At 40.7% G+C, this 14,814-nt stretch overlaps 1 protein-coding gene across 1 annotated transcript in view; it reads right to left on the bottom strand.

The window, feature by feature from the left end:
• Positions 1-14,814, bottom strand: part of DOCK2 (dedicator of cytokinesis 2) — a 669,066-nt gene that overhangs the window by 342,610 nt on the left and 311,642 nt on the right. Inside the window, exon 27 of the mRNA XM_007939749.2 lies at positions 9,947-10,042. Coding sequence (XP_007937940.2) covers positions 9,947-10,042 — 96 coding nt within the window. The remainder of the gene's footprint in view (positions 1-9,946; positions 10,043-14,814) is intronic.

The following is a 14,814-nucleotide window of genomic DNA, read 5'->3' as shown; positions in this document are numbered from 1 at the left end:
GTTGGTACGAGAGTGGAAGGAAGAGAGAACTGAGGAAAGAGGCAGGACTCAGATTGGGTGTTCCAAGGGCCACTATGATCACGTGATCTTCATTTTCAGGTACTATGGGCCACTGGGGAGCTCTGGTAGCATAGTGCCTAAGGCATTTGACTGCTAACCAGAAGGCTGGCTGTTCAAACCCACCAGCCACTCCTCAGAAGGAAGGTTGGGCAATCTACTTCCATAGTGATACTGCTTCAGCAACCCAAGGAGGGGTCACTATGAGTCAGGGCTGACTCGACGGCACATAACAACAACAACAACATGGGCCACTGAGACTTTCTCACTGAGAAAGATCTACTGGAAAAGATGACTATGGCTACAGTATGAAGAATGGATTCAAAACAGACAAGAGAGGAGGCAGTGTTCCCTGTTAGGAGGCAGTAGCAGCAGTCATGGTGGAAAATAGTTGTGTCCTGACTCAGTTAGTGGCAGTAGTGGTGGAGAGTAGCATTTCAATTTGAGAGGTCTTTAACAAGTCAAATGAACAGGACCCAGACATGAGCTTGGTGTGGAAGCAGAAAGAAACCGTCTCCCCTCCAAAACCCTTTAGAATCTCCATCTCCATTGTAGCCTTGTCTCTTCTGTTCAACTCACTATTTCCTAAGTACAAACACTAAAATAAACAAAAGTTATCTGTCTAATTTTATATGTTTTAATGATTTAATTATCTAAACATTCACCATCATGATAAAACCACCAAAATTTTGCATTGATTTATAATTTTCTGAAAGCTGCCACATAGAAAATCTTAATAAATTCCATGATCTAAGCAGGGCAGCAGTTGGGTTTAAAGGCCTCATTTTTACCTTTAAAATAGTTGATGCCTAAAGAACAACTTTAGGGGGCATTAGTGGTTTAGTAATGGGCTGCATGTTGGTATGATGCTGAATAGGTTTCAGTGGTGTTCCCATACTAAGACAGACAAGGAAAAAAAGGTCTAGTGATCTACTTCTGAAAACCAGTCAGTGAAAGCCCTGTGGATCACAACAGAATTATCTGACTCGCTTGCTTTAAACACTTCATCACAAGGGATCAATCACTGGAAGAGTGGAAGAGGACATCATGTTTGGTGAAGTAGGCCAGTGAGGGCAAGGGAGACCTTTGGTAAGACTGATTGGCACTACAACTGTAATAATGGACTCAAACATGCCAGTGATCATCAGAATGACACAGGACTGGGCAACACTACATTCTGCTTTATAGAAAGTCATCATAAGTCAGAGTCTATTTGATGGCATCTATCTATCTATCTATCTATCTATCTCAGAAACCCAAGGAGGGGTCGCTATGAGTTGGAGATGTCTCGACAGCACATAACAACAACATCTATCTATCTATCCATCCATCTACCTATCTTTTTATCTATCTATCTTCTATCTCTTAGTATATACTATGCTATTTAAGAGCTGGAACTCCAGAAACTGTACTGTCTGGATTCAAATCCTAGTTCTTCTACTAACAAGCTGTGTGATTACAGTCAATTTACATAACCTCTCTGTGTATTAGTTTTCTCATATGTAAAATATGAGTACTTGATGCAAGTCAAATGAAGTAAAACACCTAAGGTGCTTAGGTGTGTGTCTGACATACAGGATATTTTCTCAGTAATTGATAACTTTACTATAAACATTGTTTTTTTATGAAGTTTTTGGGTCCCAGAGTGAAGGTCAAGAGTAACTACTTCTGGCTGGAACAGCCTTACCTCCTCATGATCTAGATTTTTCTTCACACCTGCTCTCATTGGGCAGGGGTTGGAGAGGAGTCAGAACTAACTGTCTTGACACAGCTTCCTATGCAGCTGAAGGCTTCAGGCTTGCAGTCTGGCATACAGTGGTCACATGGGTGGGACATTTCCCATTTGGTGTCTCAGAAATGAAAAGCAGAGTCAGAAATTTGAAGTACTGACTCTGATGACTTGCATGTTTTCTAGAGTCTTCACACTACTATAAATAAGGTGAAGCAGTGGAGGATAGGGGTGATTTCCACTCCCCCCTCCCATTTCAACAAACTGTTCTAAATTTCTGGAGCTGGCATGATGCCAATTGCATTTACCTTTATTTAATCACTCAATAGACTCCTTTGTGAAAACTGGGGTAATTAGACCCAAAATATATCACCCAGAGGCTTATTTTAACTAATTGAAACAAAAGCTAGATCCCAATTCAACAAAATTACCAGATCATTTTCCTTCCAAGAACTTCTGGCAGTGTTTAAGTTCCCTGGTTATTCTCCCTACAGGTTTTCTAGTCCTCAGCACTAGGGAGGCCAGAGGCAGAGGCATCCTTCCCTAGAGCAACTGACTGTAAGATGCTCTGGATAGAGGAGGCCCAGGATACCCCCTGCACCCTTCATAGAATGAGTCACTGTCTGACTCAAGAGACCCCATGAATGTCAGAGTAGAACTATATGCTCCATAGCATTTTCAATGGCTGATTTTTTGGAAGCAGATCACCAGGCCTTTCTTCCAAGGTGCCTGACCCAAGTTAGTGGCAATGGTGGTGGAGAGCAGCATTTAGATTTGAGAATAAGATTGGTATACTCCAACCTCCAACCTTTCAGCAGTTAGCAGCTGAGTGAGTAAACCATTTGCACCACCCAGGAACTACACAAATAGGCCCAGATATATTTCCTTATGCTGCTCCAAAACCTATGGACAGACAATATCTTCCTAGGTGGAAGAACAGAGGACCAGATAAGTACACACCTTCTGGTGTTGGACACCCCTGGGTTCACATCCAACTTCTTGCTACTTGTTTTGTGACTATGGCCCTGAGGCTTTCATTCTCTGATCCTTAGTCAGTCTATTCTCCTATACAACTGGAGATAATTATAATTACCTGTGAGGTTCAATGATGTGATCTACCACATTGTAGGGATTTTGAGGCAAACTTTCTTTTTTAAAATGTTAATATCGCTGAAGATTACAATCAATGCAATAATTAAACACTGTGTCATAGTGTAATTGGTAGCATGCTGTCTTTCTTTGGTCACATAAAATCATGGTACCTATTAGAGACTTGATAAAATATGGCATGTAGTCCGTAGAAACCATCCCCTAGTAAAATGTAGGCTGTCAGTGAATGTTGATTTGGTTTTTTTTTCCCTTTATTATTATTTTGTTTGTTTCTTTTTTAATAAAATAATATTTTATTGTGTTTTTGGTGAAAGTGTACACAGCAAATTTCACATTTTCTATATAAGCTGGTCAGTGAGTTAGTTATATTTTCTACAATATGTCACCATTCTCTTTAATTATGTCCTGGTTGTTCTCTATCCATTGCTCTAGTTTCCCTGCCCCCTTATCTTCTCATCTTTGTTTTACAGTAATTATTGACCATTTGGCCTCATACCTATGTTTTTTTAATGGAGCAATATACTCACAGATAATATCCTTTATTTTGTGTGCTGATCTGTTATTTCTCTGAAAGGTGACCTCAGGGGGTAGTTTCAGTTCAAGGTTTAAACAGTATATCAGGGTGATAGTCTCAGGGAGCCCTCCAGTTTCAACTGATCCAGTAAATTTGCATTTTTTTTTTTTAAGATTTTGAGTCTGTTGTGCTTTTCACCCATGTCACTAAACAATATGTGTAGAAATTGTTAAGTGGGAACTTAATTTGCCGTGTAAACACTCATCAAAAACACAATAATTTTTTTTTTAAATGTAATACAGTCTTCTTATTCTAGCAGTATGGTGGAAAAGATATTCTAAAGTGCTCACTTGTCACAGAATAGTCAGATCCTGAAAGAAACAGAATTTTTAACACACTGTCAGGCTCTGAAAATTAAGAGAAAGTTTTAAGTTTCCTCTGTAGAACCTCCACCACCACCCATAACCCTCAAGAGTGAACTGACACCAAGGCAGGGTTCAGGGAGTAGCAAGCACAAACAGGAATGCTATTCCACAGGTAAATGTAGATATCAATGCTACACGAGATTTGGGCAACTAATGTTGGGCCAGGGAAAAGGAAACCTAGAGTCGTTCATTTCCCCTTAACCAATCCATACAGATCAAATGCTGCTTCAACCACATACCAGTCCCAAGCAGAATAACATTGCAGTGTCTGCAATCATTTGATATCTGACCACTTAAAAATTAAAATTAGCATTCCCAGTGCTAGTGGAAATTTTTGATCATTCTCTCCTAAAAGCTCACCAAATAATTTGCTTTTTGTTCCCCAAAATATGGTTATTCCTTTGTTTTTCTGCTTATTCCATAGCCCATGAATATGAAGAACACATTAGTTATAAAAGACCTTTGGACAGAGACAGACAAATACCAGTGAGTTTGGTCAATATGTAGTATTTAGAAGTATTTTGGATGCATCACCATTCTCTAACCCCATACTAATAGCAGACATTATTAATCAGTTAAGTACTTCTTCCCAGTGAGCCAAGATAGTGTCTCTAAATCCTTCTCAACACAATATGACAAGCAGCCATTGTCAATCAACCAGTGTTGGCACACAAAGAAAATCTATTTTCTGTCCCTGATTCAGGATCTTAGGAGATAGGAAAAGAGAATAGACATTAGTCAAATCAAGAAATATAAGATAAATGAAAAAGACCTCAAAAATACAGTTCATTGCACAGAAGAAACCGTCTAGAGGGTTTATGTTGGCACCAAGTCACAGAGCAAATTCTGTGCAGAACCCTTCTCTTGTTCTTCCTTACGCAAAATGTCCTTTCCACCAGACCATGCTGTCTTTCTCAGCATCAAAGTCGAATCCCTTGGGAACTTAAGTGAGCGAACACTGTCTGACAGATTAATCTCTGACAGAGAGAGGAGCAGAGGACACCAGTCATGTAAAGGTTTTCTTTGCTCTCTGTTTTTGTAAAGTTTCCTTTTACTCATCTGTCACCATCAACAATTCATTGTTCAGGCAAACAGTCTACAGAAAATCAGTAACAGTTATTTCCAGCAAATGATGATTACCACACACTGTGCACAACAAGCACACAGCCCTAGAGCTGTTTCCTGCGATTTTAATGGCTATCACCTCTTAACGCAATGTTCCTACTCATACAACTACAAATAAAAATGTTACCATTTCATCCCATGTAATGACATGAGGGGCAAACAGCTGCCCCACAACTGACAGAGGCATTCTCAGGATTTCAGAGGTATTAGACATGTCTGGTGCTTGCTGTAAATATTGATTGTTTAATATTCCCAAGGTAATGAAAACTAACCCATAAAAATCACATATGGAAAATTAAAAATGACAGTGGAATGGAGATCTCTCCTCCTTGTCGAATTTCAATTCAAAATTCAATTGGGTCCTCCAGCACTAAGATAGGAACCCCTGACCTCTGAGTAATTACTTTCCAACATCATTTTCTTTAATTTAGAGGATATATGTCTATTCTAAGTATTGCTGGAAAAGCCCATCTTATGAAAATAAAGCTATATCTTAAGAACAACTTGTTTATCTCATCCTTCCTTTTGAGTTACATTCCTTCTCCAACCGAGGTGTATTTGCTACAGGCCGCTAGCAATCCCTACTCAGCATTGTCTTCACAGTAATTACACCAGCAAACTCAAGAGTCACTGCTACTAATGACCCAGTTTGCAACTCAGAACCTCTGCAAGGCTTCTGGAGACAGTCCAGTGGGACAGGAAAAATCCAGTCAATTCCTGGCATTGTTTCCCTACTCCCTGAAATAAGGATTCCTGATAATTTTTTTTTAAGTCCTTTAAGAAGAAAAAGCAATCCAAATTCAGGTAAAAAGTCTATTAAAACATAGTGAAGTATGAAATAATATGGCATTTTCAGGGAGTATTTCATTCAAAACTGTACTGGAAGAATTGCTGCTGGAATGCTCCTTGCAAGTAAGAATGACTAGACTTTGTTTCACTGACTTTGGTTATGCTGTCAGAAGGGACCATTCCCTGAAGAAGGATATCATGTTTGGGAAAACAGAGTGTCAGCAAAGAAGTGGAAGATGCTCAACAAGATGGATTGACACAGTGGCTGCAATGATGGGCTCAAGCATAGCAAGGATTGTGAGCATGGCACAGGACTGGGCAGTGTTTGGTTCTGTTGTACACAGGGTCATTATGAGTTGGGGCAGACTTGATGGCACCTAACAACAACAATTCAGCAATAAAAAGGAATAAAGTACTGATACATCAACAATATGGACGGAGCTCAAAAATATACTAAGAAAAGAAGATAGACACAAAAGACCTCAAATTGTATGATTCCATTAAATGAAATTTCCAGAAAAGGCAAATCTATAGAAACAAGGTAGATCCCTTAGGGCTGTGCAGGGGAGATGAGGAGTAACTGCAAGTGGAATTTTCAGGGTGATGGAAACATGCATAAATTGGATTATGGTCATGATTGCTCATTTGTATAAATTTACTAAAACCCATCAAACTGAATGCTTATGATGGGCACATTTTAAAATATGCAATTATACCTCAATCTAGCTGTTTTTTGTTTTGTTTTGTTTAAAAAAGAAAAGAAAGGTAGAAAGAGCTGTGTGATTTAGCAGAGGGAGAGATCCCAGCCAGGTTGGTGAGATTTGAGGTAATTTCCTAAGGGGCGCATTGGCACTTGACCTTGAAGACTGGGTAGGATTTTGACATGAAGGAGACACAAAAAGAATTCTTGGCAAAGAAATCAGCACAGGCCAAGTACAAAAGTGAGAAAGTGCCAGACATGTCTGGGCACTATCCAGACATCCATTTGGGTTGAATACTGGGATGGAGAAGAGTGGATGAAAATGATGAAATAACCAGTTGTAGTTGGATCATGGAAGCTTCAAATGGTCATGCTAATGCATTTATGACTTAATTTGGTAGATAGTGGAGGAGTCACTGTACATTTTAGAATAGGATGGGTCTTGGAGAAGATTAAAGGGCAGCAATGAGGAGCACATATTGGAAGAACAAGCAGCCAGTCAGTGCATCAGATAAAGGCCTCATAGAACCATAAGTGAAGGAGAGCCAAACTGTGAGCCCATGCGTGAGACAATAATGCAAAGGGACAGAGAGATGGATTGTACCAATGGAGAGGAAAATAATAATAGACATCAATTATTTGGCCAAATCTATGGCACTGCTTTTAAGAATCTCTGTTCTAAAGGAAGGACAGAGAGTTAAGAGCCTACTATAAAGGGAATGAACTAAATGGATTGATGCTCATTTTTAGGTATGCTCTAAAGAGAAGGAACCAAGATTGGGCGGGGGTGTCATAAAATGCTCTGGTAGCATAGTGGCTAAGGCACTTGACTGCTAACCAGAAGGCTGGCAGTTCAAACCCACCAGCCACGCCTCAGAAGGAAGATGGGGCAATCTACTTGGTAGTGATACTGCCTTGGAATCCCAAGGAGGGGTCGCTATAAGTCGGGTCTGACTAGACAGCACATGGCAACAACAACAAAGTGTATTATGGGAACCAGGGATATGGAAGTTTATAACTGGGTAAAAAATGATGATACTTCCAATGTGAATGGATATTAAATGAGACAAACAACAAAGACCTGTCTCCATGGCTCTCTCTGCCTCAGGAAGTTAGGAGTGACTGGCTCTGCTGGCGCTCTCTCTCATAGAGCATCCATCTCTGTGGATGTCATCACTTTTTAAATGTACATAATAAACATTAAGTAAATGTACTTTCCACCACTCATCGGTCAGTTTGCCATACTGTGGCAGCTTACGTGTTACTCTGATGCTAGAAGCTAGAAGCAAATCCCAGGAGGGCCACCCATGATAGACAGGTTTCAGTGGAGCTTCCAGACTAAGACAGAGTAGGAAGAAAGATATGGTTATCTACTTCCAAAAATTAGCCAATGAAAACTTTATGGGATCATAACAGAATATTGTCTGATATGGTGCTGGCAGATGAGTCTCCTAGGTTGGAAGACAATACACAACAGCTGAAACAATGGACCCAATAATAATAATAATAACAATAATGATGAGGATGGAACAGACCAGGCAACTCTTCTTTTTGATATATATAAGGTTGCCATGAGTTAGAGCTGACGCAATGGAAATTAACAACAAAACATACTTCACTACGTACACACAGAATCAAATGGGTAAAAAGATTATTATATGCAGTTGTTTCTGGGATTACATCATTTCCCAGCTACTGTAAGAACAATATTCAGTATCTTATATTTGTATCTTTGGAGAGGATTATGTTGTTGTTTTTGTTATGTGCCATCGAGTCAGACCCGACTCATAGCGACCCCTCCTTGGGTTTCCGAGGCAGTATCACTACAGAAGTAGATTGTCCATCCTTCATTCTGAGGAGTAGCTGGTGGGTTTGAACTGCCAGCCTTCTGGTTAGCAGTCAAGTGCCTTAGGCACTATGCTACCAGAGCTATAGTATATCTCCATTCAGCATCCCCAAACCTGGCTCTCACTGCAACAGTTTAAAGGAGAGACATCAGACTGGCTTCCCAAAAGCTAAATCAAACTCTTTGGGGACCAGTGTTTTAAATATTAAAAAAAAAAAAAAAATCAGTTGCCAACATTTAAATATCAGGACATTTCACACAAAGTGTGGGATGTTCAGTGTCTCTTGAGAAAATGGAAGTTCTGACAACTCTGAGGTCCAATCCTACATGGCATCATCAGTCACAGCTGGGTAGCATTTATCTTCTTTAGGCAATAGAGTCCCTGCCTGGTACACTTCATTCATTCATTCAGCAAATATTGATTGAGCACCTACTGTGTTCCAGGTACTGTTGTAAGTCCTGTAGATACAGCCATGAACAAAACAGAAATAATCTTTATTCTCCTGGAGCTTATATTCTTACAGGGAGAACTAGGACATAAATAGATCAATAAATTATTATATTTTTCCAAACTGGGAAAAAAAAAACCTCACTGCCATCAAGTCAGATTCGACTCATAGAGACCCCTCCTTGGGTTTCTGAGGCAGTACCACTACAGAAGTAGATTGCCCAATCTTCCTTCTGAGGAGTGGCTGGTGGGTTTGAACCGCTAGCCTCCTGGTTAGCAGTCAAATGTCTTAAGCCCTGGGGTAGAGTGAAAAAACATGGAAAGGTACTACATATTATAGACAGAGTGGTTGAGTCAGAGAAAACCTCTCTGATAAGGTGATACTTGGGCAAAGATCTGCTTAAAAAGCCTACAGATACTTCAGGGAAAGACAGGCCAGGCCAAGGGAACAGCAAATGGAATCATGTTTTATGTGTGTAAAGAGCAGGATGAGCAAGGGCATTTCAGGTCCTCACAAAGGTATGTATTTTCTTCTGAGTGAGTCTGAGCAGAGGAGTTACACAGTTGAATATTCTCATTTATGATGGTGTCTGGCTCCTGTAGGCATTTGCATATTTGGCCCTTGGTTTAAAGCAAAATGGGCAGACGTTATGGAGCTCGACATGGACTCTAAGTCTGGAAAGGAGAAATAATCAGACTAGGAGGCAAGGATCTCCTGAGCTTCAGGGCATAGTGTTTGTACAAAAAATAACCTAACATTTAGCAGACACATTGCATTAACTGGCAACTGTGGGCAGGGCTAACACTTAGTGAAGACACTGAGAAAACGAAGCTCACAGGACCTTAAGACTAGGCTCTACTTGACTTCAGGCCAGAAGGAAAGGTTCCTGGTGGGCTTGCATCTGGAACATTGTGCCTTGTCCACTTACAAAAAGCCCCTCTCACTGCTCCATTTCTCACCAGTGACATTCCATCCTGGATGGTACACTTAACTTTGTAGACAATTCCAAGACTTCTTTCATTTCAGCAACTTTAGTAACTCCGATGTTCTCCCAACTCAGGTAGGAAAAACCAGAACTCCAAAACAAAGCCACAATCAGTGCTGGTTATTGACATGGGTATGGATTATGGATGTCTTCCAGGACATCCATTTCTTGACCTGAAGAGTTTAAAGCATTTGGCAAGAGAAAAGTATGTACTCACAATCAGAACGTGATCCCGGCCCATTGTGATGACCATCCGGTTCACTGTGCGAAGCAGCTGGATCATGATCTCTTGGATGTGGTGGTAGGTGAAGGCCTATAACACAGTCAGAGACATCCGTGTGACAACAAGGACTCTGTGCCTCTACAACTCTTTCAAAGGGTATGAAAATATTGGTCAGACATGGTGATCAGCAAGACCATCTTTACCCCCAACAACAACACTAGCACCCTTATCCCCATCATCATCATCACCTTCATCAAATCTCCATCACCATCAACCTCTGGCATTGGATACCAGGGATTCCACTAATCACTTCATAAATTAGTGATTAAGGTTTTAGGTTCTGGAATAAAAAACTTTTGATTTAGAATAATAGCTCTGATAAGAAATATTTGTGCTACATTGAGTAAGTTATTTAACCTCTCTAACCCTTAATTTCTTCATCTTTGTAACCAAACCAAACCAAACCCACTGCCATCAACTCATAGTGACTCTATAGGACAAAGTAGAACTGCCCCACATGGATTCCAAGGCTGTAAATCTTTATGGAAGCAGATTGCCTCATCTTTCTCCTGTGGAGTGATTGGTGGGTTTGAACTGCCAAATTTCTGGTTAGCAGCCAAATGCTTTAACCACTGTGCCACCAGGGCTCCTTATCTGTATAACAGTCAGGATATAAATAGGAATAAGGGGGAAATTGCAGGCAAGGAATTAGTTATTGAAATGATGGAGAAGCTGAGACATCGAGAGATGATTGGATAACCTAGAGTTAGGAACAGCGGGAAGTCATTATAAACCCTAATCTGGAGGGACAAAGAGTAGAGGCAGTGTTTCTGGGGCCCAGGGTCCAAGATTACCCTATAGAAGCTACAACTATGGGAGAGCTTATATAGCAGAAGCTGCATTATTCACTTTGTACACATCTATGGGTTGAATTTTATCTCCCCAAAAAGATATGTTGAAATCCTAACCCCAGAAACCTTCAAATGTAGCCTTACTTAGACATAGGGCTATTGTGGATATAATTATGAGGTAATACTGGAACAAGATTAGCCCTAATATCCTTCTGATTGGTCCCCTTACCAAACAAAAAAACAGAGACACACAGACACAGAGGAAAGATGGCCACATGAAGTTGGAGGCAGAGATAGAGTTATGCTACTATAAACCAAGGAATACCTGGGCCTACCAGATGCTGGAAGAGACAAGAAAGAATATTCTCCTAGAACATTTTGAGAGATTATAGCCCTGCCAACATCTTGAATTTGGACTTCTAATCTTCACTACTATGAGAGAATAAATTTGTGTAGTTTTAAGCCACCAAGTTTGTGATACTTTTTTAAGGCTGTCCTAAGAAACTAATAGAAGGGAAAATCCATGGTGACCCAGGTTGTATAGGTGCCTCAGAACATAAGACTGGTAATCTGTTTCCAAAAGGTCACAGCCTTGAAAACCCCATGAGCACAGTTCTACTATGCACATATGGGGTTGCCATAAATTGGAATTGACTTGATGTAAACTAACAACAAGAACAATACAACAGACCCTTGAAATACAGGTCCCTGAATTTTTGCTAGGACACGCTAATGTTTTATGAACTTTTGGTGTGGTAGACAAGGGTTCCATGCATATTCACATATATCCTCAGATCCTTTCAGTTGTACATTCTCAAGACAGAGTTTCTCCTCTGCACGCATACTGGTGAAGGTGACCTTGGCCAAGCACTGGGATTTTAGGTTCAGAAGCTTTGTATCTGAGTTCCACCTCCGCATCTGACAGCTGTGTAACTTCATTTATCACTTACCCTATCTGAGGCTTGCCTTCCTCATCTACAAAATGTAGAAGGTTCTCTCACTAGCCCTTAGAGTTGATGTGAACATAAAAGTTGTAAGTGCTATTTTAGAGAAATGTACATGTCTACTCCCACTGTAGGAGGTTCTGTAGTCTGACTAGAGCCTGGGCATCAGCTGTTTCTGAATTTTATGTGGGTGATGCTGATGCTTCTGATGGTTGAGAACCCCAGCACAACACACGGTGAAGGCTTAGAGCTGGGGGCCTGGGTTTGAGAACAGTCTTGCTTCTCCAGGACCTCGTCAGAGCCTGATATAAAGAAGGTGTCAAAGAAATGCAGTTGAAAAAGCAGAGGGCCTTTCACACTCTTTTGCAAGCTCCTTATTATGATCCTTGCTGCACTCAACTGCAGTTGTGTCTATTAATGTAACCAACAGAAGGAAAACAGATTCACATTTAGTGGACGACAAGGAAAAGAAAGAAGGTCTTTAAAATGTCCTCCCCTATTAACATGTTTTCAGTGATCATCAGCATCCAAAGATTAATAATAACTCAGGGCATCCTTTCTTTCTCTGCCCCAGACTCATCTCCTTCTGCACTTTGGATCATCTCTGATTCTCCAGCTCTATAGAACCTACCAGCAGAATATATGCCACCAACACATCCATTAGGGCATCTGTTTCATGCAAGCAAATTCTCATGCTCCATTAAGCCCAGCCAGACCTCAGTCTCCTCTTAGGTTTGAGCTCCTCTACCATCTAGTCCTCTCCCCATGTGTGGTGTTTCCTTCCTGGTGTTCAGGGGCAGAAGACAACATCTCCTTTTACTTTTTGGCTGCAACACAGAATCTCTCTCTTGGTTTCCTCCTCCTTTATCTCTCTCTTTCTGTTTAATCTCTTTAAGGTTTCTTTCCTTTTTTTTTTTCTCCTAAATTATAGGCTCCAGGAGTCCCTAGGTGGTACAAGTGGTTAAATACCCGATTACTAGCTGAAAGGTTAGCTGAAAGATTGGTGGTTTGAACCCACCCATAGGCACCTTCTCAGAAGACAGGTCTGGCTATCTGCTTTTGAAATGTGACAGCCTTGAAAATCTTAAGGAACAGATTATGCACACATAGGGTCGCCAGGGATCTGAATCAACCCAACAGCAACTAACAATAACAGCATTTCCTGCATGATGTGAATGAGATGAGAATGGTAATAACAATAATGGCTAACATTCCTGAATCCTTACTATTTCCCGGGCACCTTGCTAAGCACTTTTCCACATTTCACAACAAGATGAGTAACGATAATCAATATTCATTTTCCAAATGAGGAAACTGAAGCCCAGAGAGGTTAAATAACTTGTCCAGAATCACTCAGCTAGGAAGTCAGGGAAAAAGGATTGGAAGTCAGGGAAAAAGAAACTCATCAGTCTGACTCCAGAAGCTGCTCCTTGCCCAAACTCCCTCAGGCAGATTGGAATACAAATACAGATTTCTGGTGCTTGCTTTGGACCCTCATCAACCTCCTTCTCATATGACGTTATGGACAGCCTCTGCCATCAATTGGGCCTTCCGTGACTTCCAATCTTTCCCTTTCAGAAAATCATCAGTGCAATGTATTCATCACTCCCTTATCTCTTCAGATTCCTTTGCAATTTTATCAACCTAGACCCCATTTTATGTTAATTTTCTCCCCAGGATTACATCTCTTCCTTTACAAATAGAAATATTAAAAACCCCTTTTCTCTTGATATTCTGCCTCTTGCTTCCTTTATATAGCCATTTCTTCTTAGTTCAAAGAGGAGCAATTAGACTGCTCAGAAAGTGTGGTATTTAAATGCAGAAAACTGTCCAATTCAATTTATTTCAGTCTAAAAGGTCTCAACAGAAGTATAGCAGAGTGTCGTGGGATCAGACAGACTTGAGTTTGAATCCCAACTCTGCTAATTCAAGCTGGGTGACCTTGAGCAAGCTACTTTTCCTGTGTTTCAGTTTCTGTCTTTATAAAATGTAGCATACAATACAAACTTCCAAGTACTGTTTGAGGAATAAATAAGGAAATCCAGGGAAAGCCTCAGATAGTAAGCGTTGGCACATAGTAGGCTCTCATGAAACAGTAGCTGCAAGTCATATTCACCTAGGTCTGCATCGGCATTCCTGGTTGGGCTTGCAGATTCTCATCACGTAGCAGAAAGTGCAGTACAAGGCAATGCATAATCTAAACTCTGGGTGATACCGAAATGTCACCCAAAGAATGTATAGCATCTATGCAAATGGAAAACTTTCAAGATGATAAACCTGTGCTAAGCAGTAAAAGTGCAGCCACAAATCACATACTGTTAATTGCTCCAGTGCCAGGCAAGTGGAGGGAAACACTTGGCAAATGTTCTTCTAGGCTCAAACTAAACTGTGGCTTGTAATTGAAATGACAAAATCAGTCTTCCTATTATGGCCCAGCAAAGAAATCAATCCATCCAACCTAAACACACAGCAAATCGTAATGATTTTTTTCTTTTAATAATTATAGGCTGTTAGATCTGGAAGGGACTTAGTGTCCTTTCTTTAAATAAAATTGTATGCTTAAGCCCAATGCCCAAGACAGCAAGAAGTAGAGCTGGAAATAGAGGGGAGGTTGAGAAGCTAGTCACATCTTCATGGCTCACCCTGGGCCCCGTGGAGGTCCTAGGTCTTTCTGGAATAGAATTAAAAAACACTAATCTCCCAAGGTATTTCCCAAACAATAATGAACATACCACACATAAGATGATTTGTAGTGATAATACACAGACAATATCATTACACAACATTTCAGATCATGGGAAACATGATTTAATACTTCAATAGCTATCAGTAAGGCCCAGGGATACAGGTGAGGAGAGACAACTCAGAGACGCCCAAAGCAGCAGGCCAGTAGAGCAGGAGAAAGGGGATTAAAAGTCAGGAAGCCAGACAGAGGAACAGTCAGCCACAGGGACCCAGGTGGGGGTGATACGAGAGGTCTCCAACAGCAAGACAAACTTGTCTGTCAGTTTGTCCTACTGTGGTGACATGTAGACGTGAGTTTTGAGGCTGAGCCTCTGCTGTTTAA

Source organism: Orycteropus afer, unplaced genomic scaffold (assembly GCF_000298275.1).
Source record: "Orycteropus afer afer isolate SDZICR_OR568_19922 unplaced genomic scaffold, OryAfe1.0 scaffold00062, whole genome shotgun sequence".
Taxonomy (NCBI): domain Eukaryota; kingdom Metazoa; phylum Chordata; class Mammalia; order Tubulidentata; family Orycteropodidae; genus Orycteropus; species Orycteropus afer.
The sequence above is the reverse complement of the archived record's forward strand: the minus strand, read 5'-3'. Positions and strand labels throughout refer to the sequence as shown.